Here is a 13,318-nt window from a genome sequence, read left to right on the forward strand (position 1 = left end):
GCTATCTAGAGGCCCAGGGGGCATGAAGGCTGAGGAAGAGAAAACAGCCTCTGCTTAGAAGGGCTGCATGGAAAGGCATGTCTTCGTGGGAGAGCTAGGTTGCGGTCAGAGCAGCAAGGTAAAAGGAAGGTTCAGAGAACATGGGGGACATCCGATAAAGCCCTCAGTGCTTCCTCCATCCCAGCCCTGACCATTCTGCCTGTACTTTCCCCATTCTGGCCCTGACCCCTCTGGGCTGCCACTGTCTGAGGACCAGGGGACTGGAAGCTCCAGGAAGCCTGGACTCTTTCAGTCACCATTGTGCCCCCAGCACAAAGCCAGAAGGCACCCCCTAATTACTCACTGGTAGTGGCCATTTCAGGTTGCAAGTTGGCAGGTGAAATACCTCAGACCCAGGAGATGGTGCCAGGATTCCAGAATACAGTCTGCACTGTACGCTGAGGATTTTCATCCTTTAGAAAAAAACCATTTTTAATTGGAAGGCAAACAGTAAAATCCATCAGTAGTAGGTAACATCACCCTGAACTGGAGCCATTTGAATTATTACATAGCTCCTGGAAATCCAGCATAGACTCGGCAGATTTTCCATCTTAATATGTAAACAGGGCTTCCCTGGTGGCGCAGTGGTTGAGAGTCCGCCTGCCGATGCAGGGCACACGGGTTCGTGCTCCGGTCCGGGAAGATCCCACGTGCCGCGGAGCGGCTGGGCCCGTGAGCCATGGCCGCTGAGCCTGCGCCTCCGGAGCCTGTGCTCCGCAACGGGAGAGGCCACAACAGTGAGAGGCCCGCGTACCACAAAAAAAAAAAAAAAAAAAAAATGTAAACAAATTTTCAGGAATGTTTCTGAGACCCTTCACAGAGAACTCAAGATAGCATAGGTTCATTCGTTCCTTTCAACAAACATTTACTGAGCACCCACTCTGTGCCAGGCCCTGTTCTGGGTACAAAGTGATACAACAATGAACAGAACAGACGAGTGGATTCTCCTGGAGGTTGTTAGTAACTTCTCGTAGTAGCACTTGTTTTGCTTTGTGGAATGAATATGAGGACGAATATTCAAATTATAAAATTACCAAAAAATTCTCAATATTTACACAGAATCTTCTCCCTCCTCCCTCCTTCCTCTGCCTGCATCCTGATCTGGTCCATCCTGTCTCCTACCTGATCCACTGCAGCAGGCCCCTCCTTGGTCTTCTTGCTCCCACCCCGCTCCCTCACTCTGTTTCCCACATGCAGCCAGAGTGACCCAAGTCAGATCATATCCCTTCTCTTTTCAGGACCCTCCATCTCATTCAGAGTAAAAGTCAAAGTTCTCACCCCAAGGTCCCACATAATTTGCCTTGTTAACCTCCCTGCCCTCATCTCCTCCCACTCTTCCCTCCTCACTCTGTCTCGACCACATTCCTCAGTGTTTCTGCAGCCCTCCTTACTTTTCCTGCCTCAGGGCCTTTTCACCTAAAATCCTTGCTGCCTGGAACTTTCTTCCTCCAGATAGGAGCATGCCTCACTCCTTACCGGATGGGGCTTCCCTGGTGGCACAGTGGTTGAGAACCCGCCTGCCAATGCAGAGGCCACGGGTTCAAGCCCTGGTGTGGGAAGATCCCACATGCCGCAGAGCAACTAAGCCCGTGTGCCACAACTACTGAACCCGTGAGCCACAACTACTGAGCCCACGTGCCACGACTCCTGAAGCCCGTGTGCCTAGGGCCCGTGCTTCGCAACAAGAGGGGCCACCGCAACGAGTAGCCCCCGCTCACCGCAACTAGAGAAAGCCTGCGCACAGCAACCAAGACCCAATGCAGCCAAAAATTAACTAATTAATTTTTAAGAAAAGTCACTGGATGCGTTCCTTGACCACCTCGTAAGCAGTTTCACACACACACACACACACACACACACACACACACACACACACCCCACACACCCCCGTCCCAGCACCAGTCCCTATCCCCCTTCCCTGCTTGTTATTTTCTCCAAAGCACTTATTGCCGTCTATCATTCAGCGTGCTTTTAATAACTTGTCTGGTGTCTGTTTCCCCCACTGGACGATGAGCTCCAGGATTTGTGTGTCTTGTTCCCTACTGTATTCCCAGTGCCTAGAACAGTGCCTGGTACATTCAGGCGCACAACAAATGCTTTTCCAATGTATGAATGGGAGTCCAGAGTCGGCCCTTGTTCTTGGGGATGGAAATGGATTAGGGAAGGCTTTTGAGTGTAGAGGGAATCTTAGGGAGCTAACTAGGAATAGAGAAGAGAAGCAGAGGGCATAGCCCGTGCGAAAGTTTGGGGATAAGCCCTGATTACTGGGGTGATCGCACCAGGAAAAGGGAAGTGGGGAGCGTATTTAGGGTAGCGAACGCTGCACAGGTCAAGGCAGCTCCAAGGACGGTCCAGGGGGCGGTGCCCTGAGAGGGTCAGAAATCTCCGCCCACAGCGCGCACACCAGGCTCCGGGCGGGGCTGAGGCTCCGAGGGGCGGGGCTGCGTGGTTGCATCACGCAGTGTACGTCGCCGCGCGCTTGCGCTCCTTTCCACGTGCGAAAGCCCCAGACGCGTGGACCCGGGGAAGCCGCAGATTACTGAGCCTTGCAGCTCCACGCTCTCTATGAAGCCAGGTGGAGGCCGGGGCTGGGGTCGGAGCTCAGGACTGGGATCCGGCGGGGATCGGGGTGCCGGGCCGGAACGGAGGGGCGGGGTCCTGGCCTGGGGTCAAGGATTCTGAGCCCTGGATCCGGTCTCTTGTGGGGAAGGGGTCTTGTTCCGGTCTCTTGTGGGGATGGGAGGGCTTGGTTCCGCCCTGTGATCGAACCTGAGCCTGGGGTTCGGGTTCCTGGTCTAGAGGTTTGTGTGATTGACTTCTCAGAGGTCACGGTCGTTAGTAGAGAGTCTTGGGCGTAGAATTGGGGGTGTCCTGAACTGGGATTCGTTTCATTGAGGCAGTCATTAGGGGTCTTGGATATTGGGCCGTGGGCGGCAGTCGAGGGTACTGAACCAGAATCTAGATCCAGGCATCTGGGGTCTTGGATCTCTGGGCGTGGGATTTGGGGATTTGTCCTGATTGGGAGGCGGAGAGCCCCCGGTCTTGGGTGCGGGGACTGGGTCTTCTAGGACCCCATATGCTCCCCAGTCGCTGCCGCAACAACAGTACCCTTGGCTTCAAACCTAGCTTCTCAGAGAGGGCCGGCATAGATGAGTATTCCCGGCTTGCCCTCCCTGGCCCACTTTACCGCTCTCTACTCTCCGGAGGGGGGCGGGTCCCTGAGAATGGAGTGGAGCTCCTAGGCCTAGTGATTCTCAACTCGCGGTGAGAGGTGAGGTGAAACTTCACACACGCAGTATAGGATTATCGTGGGGTGGGCAAGGGAGGTAATCACAGGGCGTGAGTGGTTTTATTCATTCCGATTTTACTCGAGATTTTCATGAACCCTCCACACCTCCCTCCTAGTGAAATGATGAGAGTCCTAGCTTTGACAGCAGAAGGGCCTCAGTTCAAAGTTTCAGTCCTAACTATGGTTAACTTACTGTGTGACCCTGGGCAAGTGGCTTTACCTCTCTGAGCCTCAGTTATCTCATCAATAAAATGGCACCCAGTTCTAATTTAGCGAGAGCATGTTAAGAAAAAATAGCACATGGTGGTAATCATTTTGCAATATATGTGTATCAGATCAACAGGTTGTACACTTTAAACTTACACAATGTTACAGTTTGCAATTATGTCTCATATAGCACGGTGCTTGACATATAATAGTATTTTCTCTAATTGTTATCTTTATCTTTCTTCTCAAGGGGAGCAAAATTAGGGTCCTTCTCCCTGGTGTCTCAGCTCTTCCTGAATCAGGTCGAGCCCCTCTCCTCTCCCTGCAACTTGCTCCCCTGGAGTTGGGGAAATCTTCTGCCATGACTGAAAGGGTCTGTTTCCTAGTTCAGGTTTTCTATTTTCCTTCCTTCCCCCCCCCCCACTTCAGCCTGTGGAGAGATGGGGTCATCTGGGGGGGCAGAATTTGTGGGTCCATGCCCCCTCTCAAGTTCCCTTTGTCTTCAGTGTTTACGGATCTACTGGTGCAATAGGAAGTGCCAGGCAGTGTGTCTCCCACTGAGACCCTGGCAAGCCTGCAGGCATCCTGTGCTCTGACTGTCCCAGGAATGGAGGATACGCCTTCCTTCCCTCACTGTGTTAGGATAAGAAGTAGAAGTTGTCCGGAGTCAGCTCTTTCGTGAGGATTTTAGTCTGGTTGAGAGAGGAAGCCTTTGTGAGATTTTGAGCGGGGACCTGATGTCAGTCAGACTTGACTGAGACCTTTAAAAGGATCTTTCTTGCTTCTGTGTGCGAAAGACTTTAGGGGAACACGAGTGAAAGTAGACACATCAGTGGGAAGTTTGTTGCTGTCATCTGCTAGGAGATGATGTGGCTTGGACCAGGGTGGTAGCAATGGACCTGGCTGACAAATTGTCAGGGAATATATTTTGAAGATAGAGCCAACAGCTTGTATGTGGGTGTGAGAGAGAGGGGTCAAGGACAATGAAGGGTTTTGGCATGTGTAACTGGAGGGGTAGAGTTTCCAGTTTTGAGATGGGGAAGGCTGTGGCAGGAGAGCAGTTTTACACTGGGGTGGGGGAGGGGGGGTCTGTGGACCCTCCAGCCAAAACTTATAGAAAAAGGTATGTGAATGTGCGTTTTTCTGAGGAGTAGGTACTTTCAGTACATTTTTCTAAGAACCCCAGGACCCGAAATGGATTAAGGTATGTTTTGAGTATCATGCCTACTGTGCCCCATGCCGTGCCCGCACTTTCTGGGTCTCTGTTCTATCAGGCCTGTGTTGAGGGTCTCTTAGGCCTACTGGTTTCACCCCTAAGTAGGAAGGAGGAGGGATTCATTCTCCTGAGTTTGAATAATATATTCAAACTGTGTGCGAGGTAGCATATTAAGTGCTCTGTGTGTATTGTCATTTAATCTTCACGACTCTGCGAGGTGGACACTGTGTTGTTTCCATATCTCCTTCTTACAGGTGAACTTTTCAGGATACCCACAGACCTTCCCTGCTCTCTAGGGTCATGAATGGCATGGCCGTCTCCCTGTAGTCAATACATGAGCTGCTTGAGGGAGGGACTGGGGCTCTGGTCACCATCTAATCACCTGTTTCCTGAATGAACAGAGAGGGTGTTTTCTTCATGAGACAGAACCCAGGGGTTTAAGAGTTATCAGCCCATTTACTATCTGTTGAGACCTTACTTTGTGCCAGGTGTTGTGCAGGATGCAGTGATGACCAAAACAAACATCTCTGTCCATTTGGAGCTTGATTCTAGTGGGAGAGGCAGGCAGTAATAATCTTTAAGGTGCCATGTATGATAACTGATAGGAAGAAAAAGCAAGCAGAGTAAAGGTCAGGTAGCCGGAGAAGGCCCTTCTGAGGAAGGAACATTCGGTCAGAGACCTGAGTGCAGTGGGGTGGGTGAGTCAAGCAATGTCCTCTGGACCCAGGCAGTGGGAACAGGAGATGCTCAAGGTTTAGAAGCTGGAAAGCGAGTTTGTTCTTGGGGAGGAAGAGCACGGGACCCAACATAGAGAAAGGTCAGAAAAGTCAGCAAAAGCCAAGCCCAACGGTGGTGATTCTGTTTGGGTTGCACATTAGAGTCACCTGGGGAAATTTTTTTTTTTTTTAACATCTTTATTGGGGTATAATTGCTTTACAATGGTGTGTTAGTTTCTGCTTTATAACAGAGTGAGTCAGTTATACATATACATATGTTCCCATATCTCTTCCCTCTTTGTCTCCCTCCCTCCCACCCTCCCTATCCCACCCCTCCAGACAGCCACAAAGAACCGAGCCGGTTTCCCTGTGCCATGCGGCTGCTTCCCACTGGCTATCTACCTTACGTTTGTTAGTATATATATGTCCATGTCTCTCTCTCGCCCTAACACACCTCACCCTTCCCCCTCCCCATATCCTCAAGTCTGTTCTCCAGTAGGTCTCTGTCTTTATTCCTGTTTTACCCCTAGGTTCTTCATAACATTTTTTTTTCTTAAATTCCATATATATGTGTTAGCATACGGTATTTGTCCTTCTCTTTCTGACTTACTTCACTCTGTATGACAGACTCTAGATCTATCCACCTCATTACAAATAGCTCAATTTCGTTTCTTTTTATGGCTGAGTAATATTCCATTGTATATATGTGCCACATCTTCTTTATCCATTCATCCGACGACGGGCACTTAGGTTGTTTCCATCTCCGGGCTATTGTAAATAGAGCTGCAATGAACATTTTGGTACATGACTCTTTCTGAATTCTGGTTTCCTCAGGGTATATACCTAGTAGTGGGATTGCTGGGTCATATGGTAGTTCTATTTGTAGTTTTTTAAGGAACCTCCATACTGTTCTCCATAGTGGCTGAACCAATTCACATTCCCACCAGCAGTGCAAGAGTGTTCCCTTTTCTCCACACCCTCTCCAGCATTTATTGTTTCTAGATTTTTTGATGATGGCCATTCTGACTGGTGTGAGATGATATCTCATTGTAGTTTTGATTTGCATTTCTCTAATGATTAATGATGTTGAGCATTCTTTCATGTGTTTGTTGGCAGTCTGTATATCTTCTTTGGAGAAATGTCTATTTAGGTCTTCTGCCCATTTTTGGATTGGGTTGTTTATTTTTTTGTTATTGAGCTGCATGAGCTGCCTGTAAATTTTAGAGATTAATCCTTTGTCAGTTGATTCATTTGCAAATATTTTCTCCCATTCTGAGGGCTGTCTTTTGGTCTTGTTTATGGTTTCCTTTGCTGTGCAAAAGCTTTGAAGTTTCATTAGGTCCCATTTGTTTATTTTTGTTTTTATCTCCATTACTCTAGGAGATGGGTCAAGAAGGATCTTGCTGTGATTTATGTCATAGAGTGTGCTGCCTATGTTTTCCTCTAAGAGTTTGATAGTTTCTGGCCTTAGCCCCATGGGGCTTCCCTGGTGGCGCAGTGGTTGAGAGTCCGCCTGCCGATGCCTGGGACACGGGTTCGTGCCCTGGTCCGGGAGGATCCCACATGCCGCGGAGCGGCTGGGCCCATGAGCCATGGCCGCTGGGCCTGCGCGTCCGGAGCCTGTGCTCCGCAACGGGAGAGGCCACTACAGTGAGAGGCCCGCGTACCGCAAAAAAAAAAAAAAAAAAAGCCCCATTCCCGGGCCTCCACCCCCCACAATTTACCTGAGAATCTAAGCAACAGCACTGGGCAAGGATGAGACCCAGCGATTTCTAGCTTTGGAAGCCAGAGAAAGGAATTTCGATTTCATTTAGAATGTGATGGAAAACCTTTGAAGGGATTTGGGCAGGGGAATGATGAGAGCTGATTTGCTGTTTTGCAGAGGTCAGTCACCAGCTGCTGTGTGGGCAGTAGACTGCAGAGGGAGCGGGAGACCAGAGGTCAACAACTCTTGGTGTAGGAGTTTGAAAACCGTTCATTTTTAACAACTAAATTAGGACTAGCTATTCAGAGTTCTACATTTTCATCTCTAACACCACTAAAACGAATGAAGCCTTCATAGGGTGGGAATATAACGCTCCTTTGCAGAAACTTTAGCAAGTTCGTTATTGAATAGTTTACATCAAGTGAGATCATTTTAAACCATCACTAATTTTCACACAAACGATTGTTTGATAATGCAGTTTTCTGAAAGTACTGCAGAGCTTTTGAAGCCATCACAGAAGAGTCAAATACTGAATCTGTTAGCACCAGGAGAGTTCTGTCTGCTTCAGACACTGTTTTGTGCTCAGTGAACAACGTTTGCTCTCTCCTGAAGTGATGAAAATAAAGGCTCTCTGAATGTTTTCCTTTCCCTTAAACTTTCCATCTCGTTGACAAGCCCTAAACTGCTTATGATCAGTCGCCCATCTATAAAGGACAGTTTTGGGTTTTGCTCGTTTATCCCCCCCCCCCCCCCGAGTTGGGAGAGACTTGTGCATGCTTGGAAGCAGGGGGATCATTTAGCAGGAAAGATGTGATGTCGGATGCCTCCCCTCTGTTTTGGGGCTGGCGCTTTTCTGCCACGCACAAGGGCAGGAGTGGGAGGGCAGGAAGACGTTCCCAGGGCCCGGGGGGCCCTGCTGCCACAGTGCATGTACACACGCAGTGCACACTCGTCTTCAGACTAATTAATATCGATAACAGAACAGATCCTGTGCGTTTACTATCCAACCGAGAAAAGCAGAATATTGACAGTAAATCTACCTCTATCTATGTTTTCCTCCCCTATCCTAACCCCATAACTTCTCCCTCCCAAAGCCTAATATCGTGAGTTTTGCATTTATCGTTCTCTTGCCCCTTTCTGGGGGCGGGTGGGGCATGGATTACCACATATATCCACACAGCATAGCACCTCTTAGTTGTTGCTGGCCTTTATAAAAAGGATATTGTGTGAGATGTGGTTTTCTAGGGCTTGCTTTTTCCCTTACCATGATTCTGAGGCTTATGTCTCTGTTGATCCTTTTCGTTGTTGGTCGGGAATAGTCCCTCTTTCATTTGTCCATTCTGCTCATGGACGCTCAGGTTAGACCGTTGCTCTGCTGCTGTGGACACGCGTGGGCACCTCTCCTGGCGCCCACATGCGCACGTTTCTCTCCCGAGTGGAGTTCCTCGGCGTAGGAGTAACTTCTCAAGCTCCGTGGCCCCGTTGATGGTTCCTATTTCTGTTTCCACCACAGGTTTCAGCCCCCGTGGGGGCGGCTTCAGCGGCCGAGGTGGCTTTGGTGACCGTGGCGGTCGCGGCGGAGGCCGTGGAGGCTTCGGCGGAGGCCGTGGAGGCTTTGGCGGGGGCCGAGGCCGAGGTGGAGGCTTTAGGGGCCGTGGGCGAGGAGGAGGAGGAAGAGGTGATGGAGGGGGCTTTCCCTGGGCTTGGGGAGCAGGGAGGGAAGCATGGTGGGGTCTCCCTCTCACTGCATCTCTGCCTTGTAGGTGGCGGGTTCCAGTCTGGTGGCAGCCGGGGTCGTGGTCGGGGAGGAAAAAAAGGAAACCAGTCGGGGAAGAATGTGATGGTCGAGCCTCATCGGCATGAGGGTGAGTGAGGAAGGCAGGGAAGCCCCTGGGGTTAGGGGTGGGGTGTGGCCCACCGGGGTGTTCACCCCTGCTCTGATCCCCTCACCCAGGTGTCTTCATTTGTCGAGGAAAGGAAGATGCACTGGTCACCAAGAATCTGGTCCCTGGAGAATCGGTTTATGGCGAGAAGAGAGTCTCGATTTCGGTGAGACCTGGGCGCCTGGCTAAGCCACCAGAGCCCCAAGCTGACGGTGTAACCGGCTGCCTGGTCTCCCTGTTCCCACCATCCGTCCTCCACGTGACAGCCAGGGGATCATCTTAATCCATAAGTCAGATCATGCATCCCCTCCTCAGATACCTTCCGTGACGTCCCGCTGGCTTCAGGTTAAAGTCCCGAGTCCTCGGTGTGGCCTGGAAGGCCCTGCACATTCTAGCCCCCCCTCCCCACTGTCTCCACCCACTGTCCCCCTAACCTAGTGTCTTCCAGCCACAACGACAACCTTGCTGTTCCCTCTGCCTGGAACACTCTCCCAGCCCTGTGCATGGCTGGTTCCTTTTCATCACCAGCAGCTCTGGGCAGGTGTCACCTTGTCTCTCTCACAACGCCCCCTTGCACCACCCCGTCTATCAAAAGCTGCCCTCACCGCCTTTCTGCTGGCTTTCCTGCTGCCTGGAATGCACGTCCCCTGATAATTTGAGTGGCCCCTCAGCCTCAGGTCTGCTTCAGGTGTCTCCTCCTTGGCTCTTCCCTGGCCACCCTTTCTCATTTTCACCTGCCCTCGCCCTGCTCCCCATGCTTCGGATCTTCCTTCCTGGCTTGATCTTTTCTCCTTAGCCCCGTCACTAGCTATTATGCCACGTGTGTCACTTCAGCGTATCCTCACTCCTTGAGGGCGAGGCCTTTGTCCCCTTCACTGTGTTTCCCCAGTTCCTGAGCATAGGGGCACGGTCATTGTTTATAGAATGAATGCATAGGTCTTGCCTTGCCGTTACCTGGGATGATCTTGTCTGTTTATTGTCCCTGTCGCTGCCCCTGAGTCAGGAACCTCCACGAGAGGGCAGGCCCTGCCTCTGCTGTGGCCACAGATGTGTACCCATGTTCGTTTCTTGTACAATGATTGGGCACCCAGTCCCTTTTGAGGGCCCAGGAGTTAAGAGCAGTGTGGTCTTGCAGAAGAGCCTGGCACTGACTTCTGTCCCCATCTCTCCCGGCCCAGGAGGGAGATGACAAAATTGAGTACCGCGCCTGGAACCCCTTCCGTTCCAAGCTGGCGGCAGCAATCCTGGGCGGCGTGGACCAGATCCACATCAAGCCAGGGGCCAAGGTGCTCTACCTTGGGGCTGCCTCGGGCACCACCGTCTCTCACGTCTCTGATATCGTAGGCCCGGTGAGTAGACAGATGGGGGCAGGAAGGGGTGGGAGGGAGGGAAAGGCCACCTCCCCTGCCGGCCTGGAAGTCAGAGGCCCTGGCCACTTCTCTGCACCGTGTGGCTTGGAGCCAGGCCCTTCCTGGTCACAGTGCCTGTGAGTGAAAGGAGCAGCTTGAACCACATCGTCTCCAAAGCCTCATTCAGCCTCACTCCTGAGTTCTCGGCCTGGAGGGAAGGGGCGTGGGTATCGGGGTGACCAGTGATAGAGAGGCCCAGAGCTGAGAGTACGTTTGATTTGGTTGCCCTCTTTAAAAATTGATACCCCCCCAAATCTGGTCTTCTGGTTTCTCTTGAAAGAACAGAAGATGTCAGTTTCTGGGCCTATGTTTCTGTGTGGCTGGACAGGCTCCCTGTTGAGAGGGCACCCATGCATCTCACTTCATGACGCCTCACTCAGCTACAAGACTGTAGGCTGTGTAATTTAGTGGTTAAAAACCCCAGGCTCTGGTGCGGGCTCTTAACAGTGAAGTGGCTTTTAGCAAGTTACTGTCCCTCTCTGAGCCTCAGTTTACCCGTCTGGAAAATAGGGTCATTGTGAAGGTAAATGAGTTAAATCCTGTAGAGTGCCAAGAGCAGTGCCTAGCCCATTGCAGATATTCTTAGCTGTTATGATGTCATCTCTGTGCCCTAGCTTCCTCATTTTAAGCCTGAATTGGGGGCCTGGGCTCTCAGATCAGTTAAAGCAGGACTGAATAACCCTTGGACCCCAGTTTATTCATCTAAAATGATAACAAGTCATTAAATGGTAGGGTTTTGATTTGGGGATTTGAAGAGATGCATGCAGTATACGGGCCAAAGTAGGCACTCCGTACATGAGAACTAGTATCATTGTTTTTGTTTGATTTGATTTATTTTAGGACGGTCTGGTCTATGCAGTTGAATTCTCCCACCGTTCTGGCCGTGACCTCATTAACTTGGCCAAGAAGAGGACCAACATTATTCCTGTCATTGAAGATGCTCGGCACCCGCACAAATACCGCATGCTCATCGGTGAGGGGTCTGGGGTTGGCTTGGGTGGGGTAGGACAGGCCACTCCAGGTTTCCTGGAAGAGGCCTCCAGAGCCCTGATTTGGATGGAATTGGAGTGGATGAACAGGCCTCTTGAGTCTGCAGAAATGAAAAGGGTCAGGGGAGCCAGGTGAGGTTGTGGAGGTGGCAGTCCTGCTTCAGGGTCTGGGATGTCTGGAGGGCCAACCTCCTTTCCTCCAATCTCCTGCCCCTCCCCCTAATCTCCCCCACCCCAGTACTTCCCGCCTCCCTGCAAAACGTGGTGCCTTTTATACTATCCCTGACTTATGCATAAAAGCCTGCTTCGATGGTCCTCATCAGCACCGTCTGGGGAGATCATAACCCAGAAAGCACAAACGGAGTACGGCCTGGCCCAGAGGGGGCCATTGTGAATGTAAATAACTTTGTTTTAAAAACAAATTCAGAAGCATAGTGTAAAAATGGAGCGCGTTATAAACCACCCCCAGAGGTAACCAATATGAACAATTTGATGTCTGCTTTTCCTGATTTTAAAAAAGTCAGTTTTCATTGCACCATCTTTTTAAGTTTTTTATTTTATTTATTTTTTTAATTACTCTGCCTTAAAAATACTACTTTGCATTCCCCCTGGTTTTTCTTTCCGTGAGTTTTTCCCCTGTGCATTCATACCTTACCCTTTGTCCTGCAACTTGTTTTCATTTGACAAACCTGCAGACGCTCTTGCCTGTAAGTGCTCACCTTTACTTGTCTTTTTGATGACGTGTCTGTCTCCCCGCCCAGACCCGGGAGCGTCTCGAGGGCAGGGTCCGGGTCTGACTCGTCTCTCTGTCCCCCACGCCCGGCCCAGGGCTGGCCACAGAGTAGGTGGCAACATGGTTTACAAGAGGAATGAATGAATGAATGGTGTGACTGTGGGTTTTGGACCCATCTTGGGGGCACTGTGGAGGGAGGGGGATCAACAGGGGGAAGTGAGACTGGAGGCAGGGAAGACTCTGCCAGGAACCTGCTGGTGTTGGGGTGCAGGCCCCATGGGAGGAGCTGGGAAGATCCGGTGGATCCAGCTTTTAACCGCTACTTGTTTCTCCCTAGCAATGGTGGATGTGATCTTTGCTGACGTGGCCCAGCCAGACCAGACGCGGATTGTAGCCCTGAATGCCCACACCTTCCTGCGTAATGGAGGACACTTTGTGATTTCCATTAAGGTGCGGGGCTTAGAGGAGTCCTAAGACGGGGTGGCAGTATCTTCTCTATCTGTAACTGCCAAGCAGACAGTCAAAGCAAGGGGGCCTCCATCCCCCAATCCAGTCAGTCTATTCCCAGCTCCCTATAAGCCACCCAATCAAATAGCACATAATGAAAAATGTCTACAAAAGTAAAAAGCTTAGAATTTAAAGAGGCCATAGACTGTAGCGATTAAGTGCATGATCACTGAGTCTGAGTATCTTGAGTTTGAATTGCATCTTGCTGTGTGTCTTTGAGCAAGTTACCTAACCTGTATGCCTGTTTCTTCACTTGCAAAATAGCAGTGTTAGTCCTATCTCTTTTAGTGTTGATGTAAGGACTAAATGTCTCAGTATGTATGGAGTGTTGAGAACAGAACCTGGTGTAAAATAAATACCAGATAAATGCTAGGTGCGTTTTAAACAATGTTTCATTTTGAAGTACAGAGGCCTCTCCATTGTCTTCAACCAGATTCACCATTGTTTTTTGCAGCCTTTGCTGCATTCTCAGCTGCATTATTGCTGTTGTTAAAGAAGAGGAAGTAGAAAAAAGAAAAACCCGGAGTGTAAGATTTCAACACTGGCTTTTAGATAAATAGGGCTCTGTTGAAGGCTTCCTGTTCCAATCCAAACCAAATTGAAAATTTATCTAACGAAGTCTTTC

General features: G+C 50.3%; 1 protein-coding gene across 2 annotated transcripts in view; it reads left to right on the forward strand.

Annotated features, from left to right (window-relative positions):
* The first annotated feature begins 2,515 nt into the window (after positions 1-2,515).
* The window catches only part of FBL (fibrillarin rRNA 2'-O-methyltransferase), an 11,240-nt gene continuing 437 nt past the window's right edge, over positions 2,516-13,318 (forward strand). The window contains exons 1-7 of one of the 2 annotated variants that reach the window (XM_007458662.1): positions 2,516-2,614; positions 8,686-8,850; positions 8,936-9,037; positions 9,127-9,221; positions 10,234-10,404; positions 11,305-11,437; positions 12,524-12,636. In XM_007458662.1, coding sequence (XP_007458724.1) covers positions 2,605-2,614; positions 8,686-8,850; positions 8,936-9,037; positions 9,127-9,221; positions 10,234-10,404; positions 11,305-11,437; positions 12,524-12,636 — 789 coding nt within the window. In that variant the 5' untranslated portion in view covers positions 2,516-2,604. Of the gene's footprint in view, positions 2,615-8,685; positions 8,905-8,935; positions 9,038-9,126; positions 9,222-10,233; positions 10,405-11,304; positions 11,438-12,523; positions 12,637-13,318 lie in introns of both variants that reach the window. The other variant, XM_007458661.1, reaches the window with a different exon arrangement.

This window comes from Lipotes vexillifer, unplaced genomic scaffold, assembly GCF_000442215.2.
Source record: "Lipotes vexillifer unplaced genomic scaffold, Lipotes_vexillifer_v1.1 scaffold371, whole genome shotgun sequence".
Lineage (NCBI taxonomy): Eukaryota > Metazoa > Chordata > Mammalia > Artiodactyla > Lipotidae > Lipotes > Lipotes vexillifer.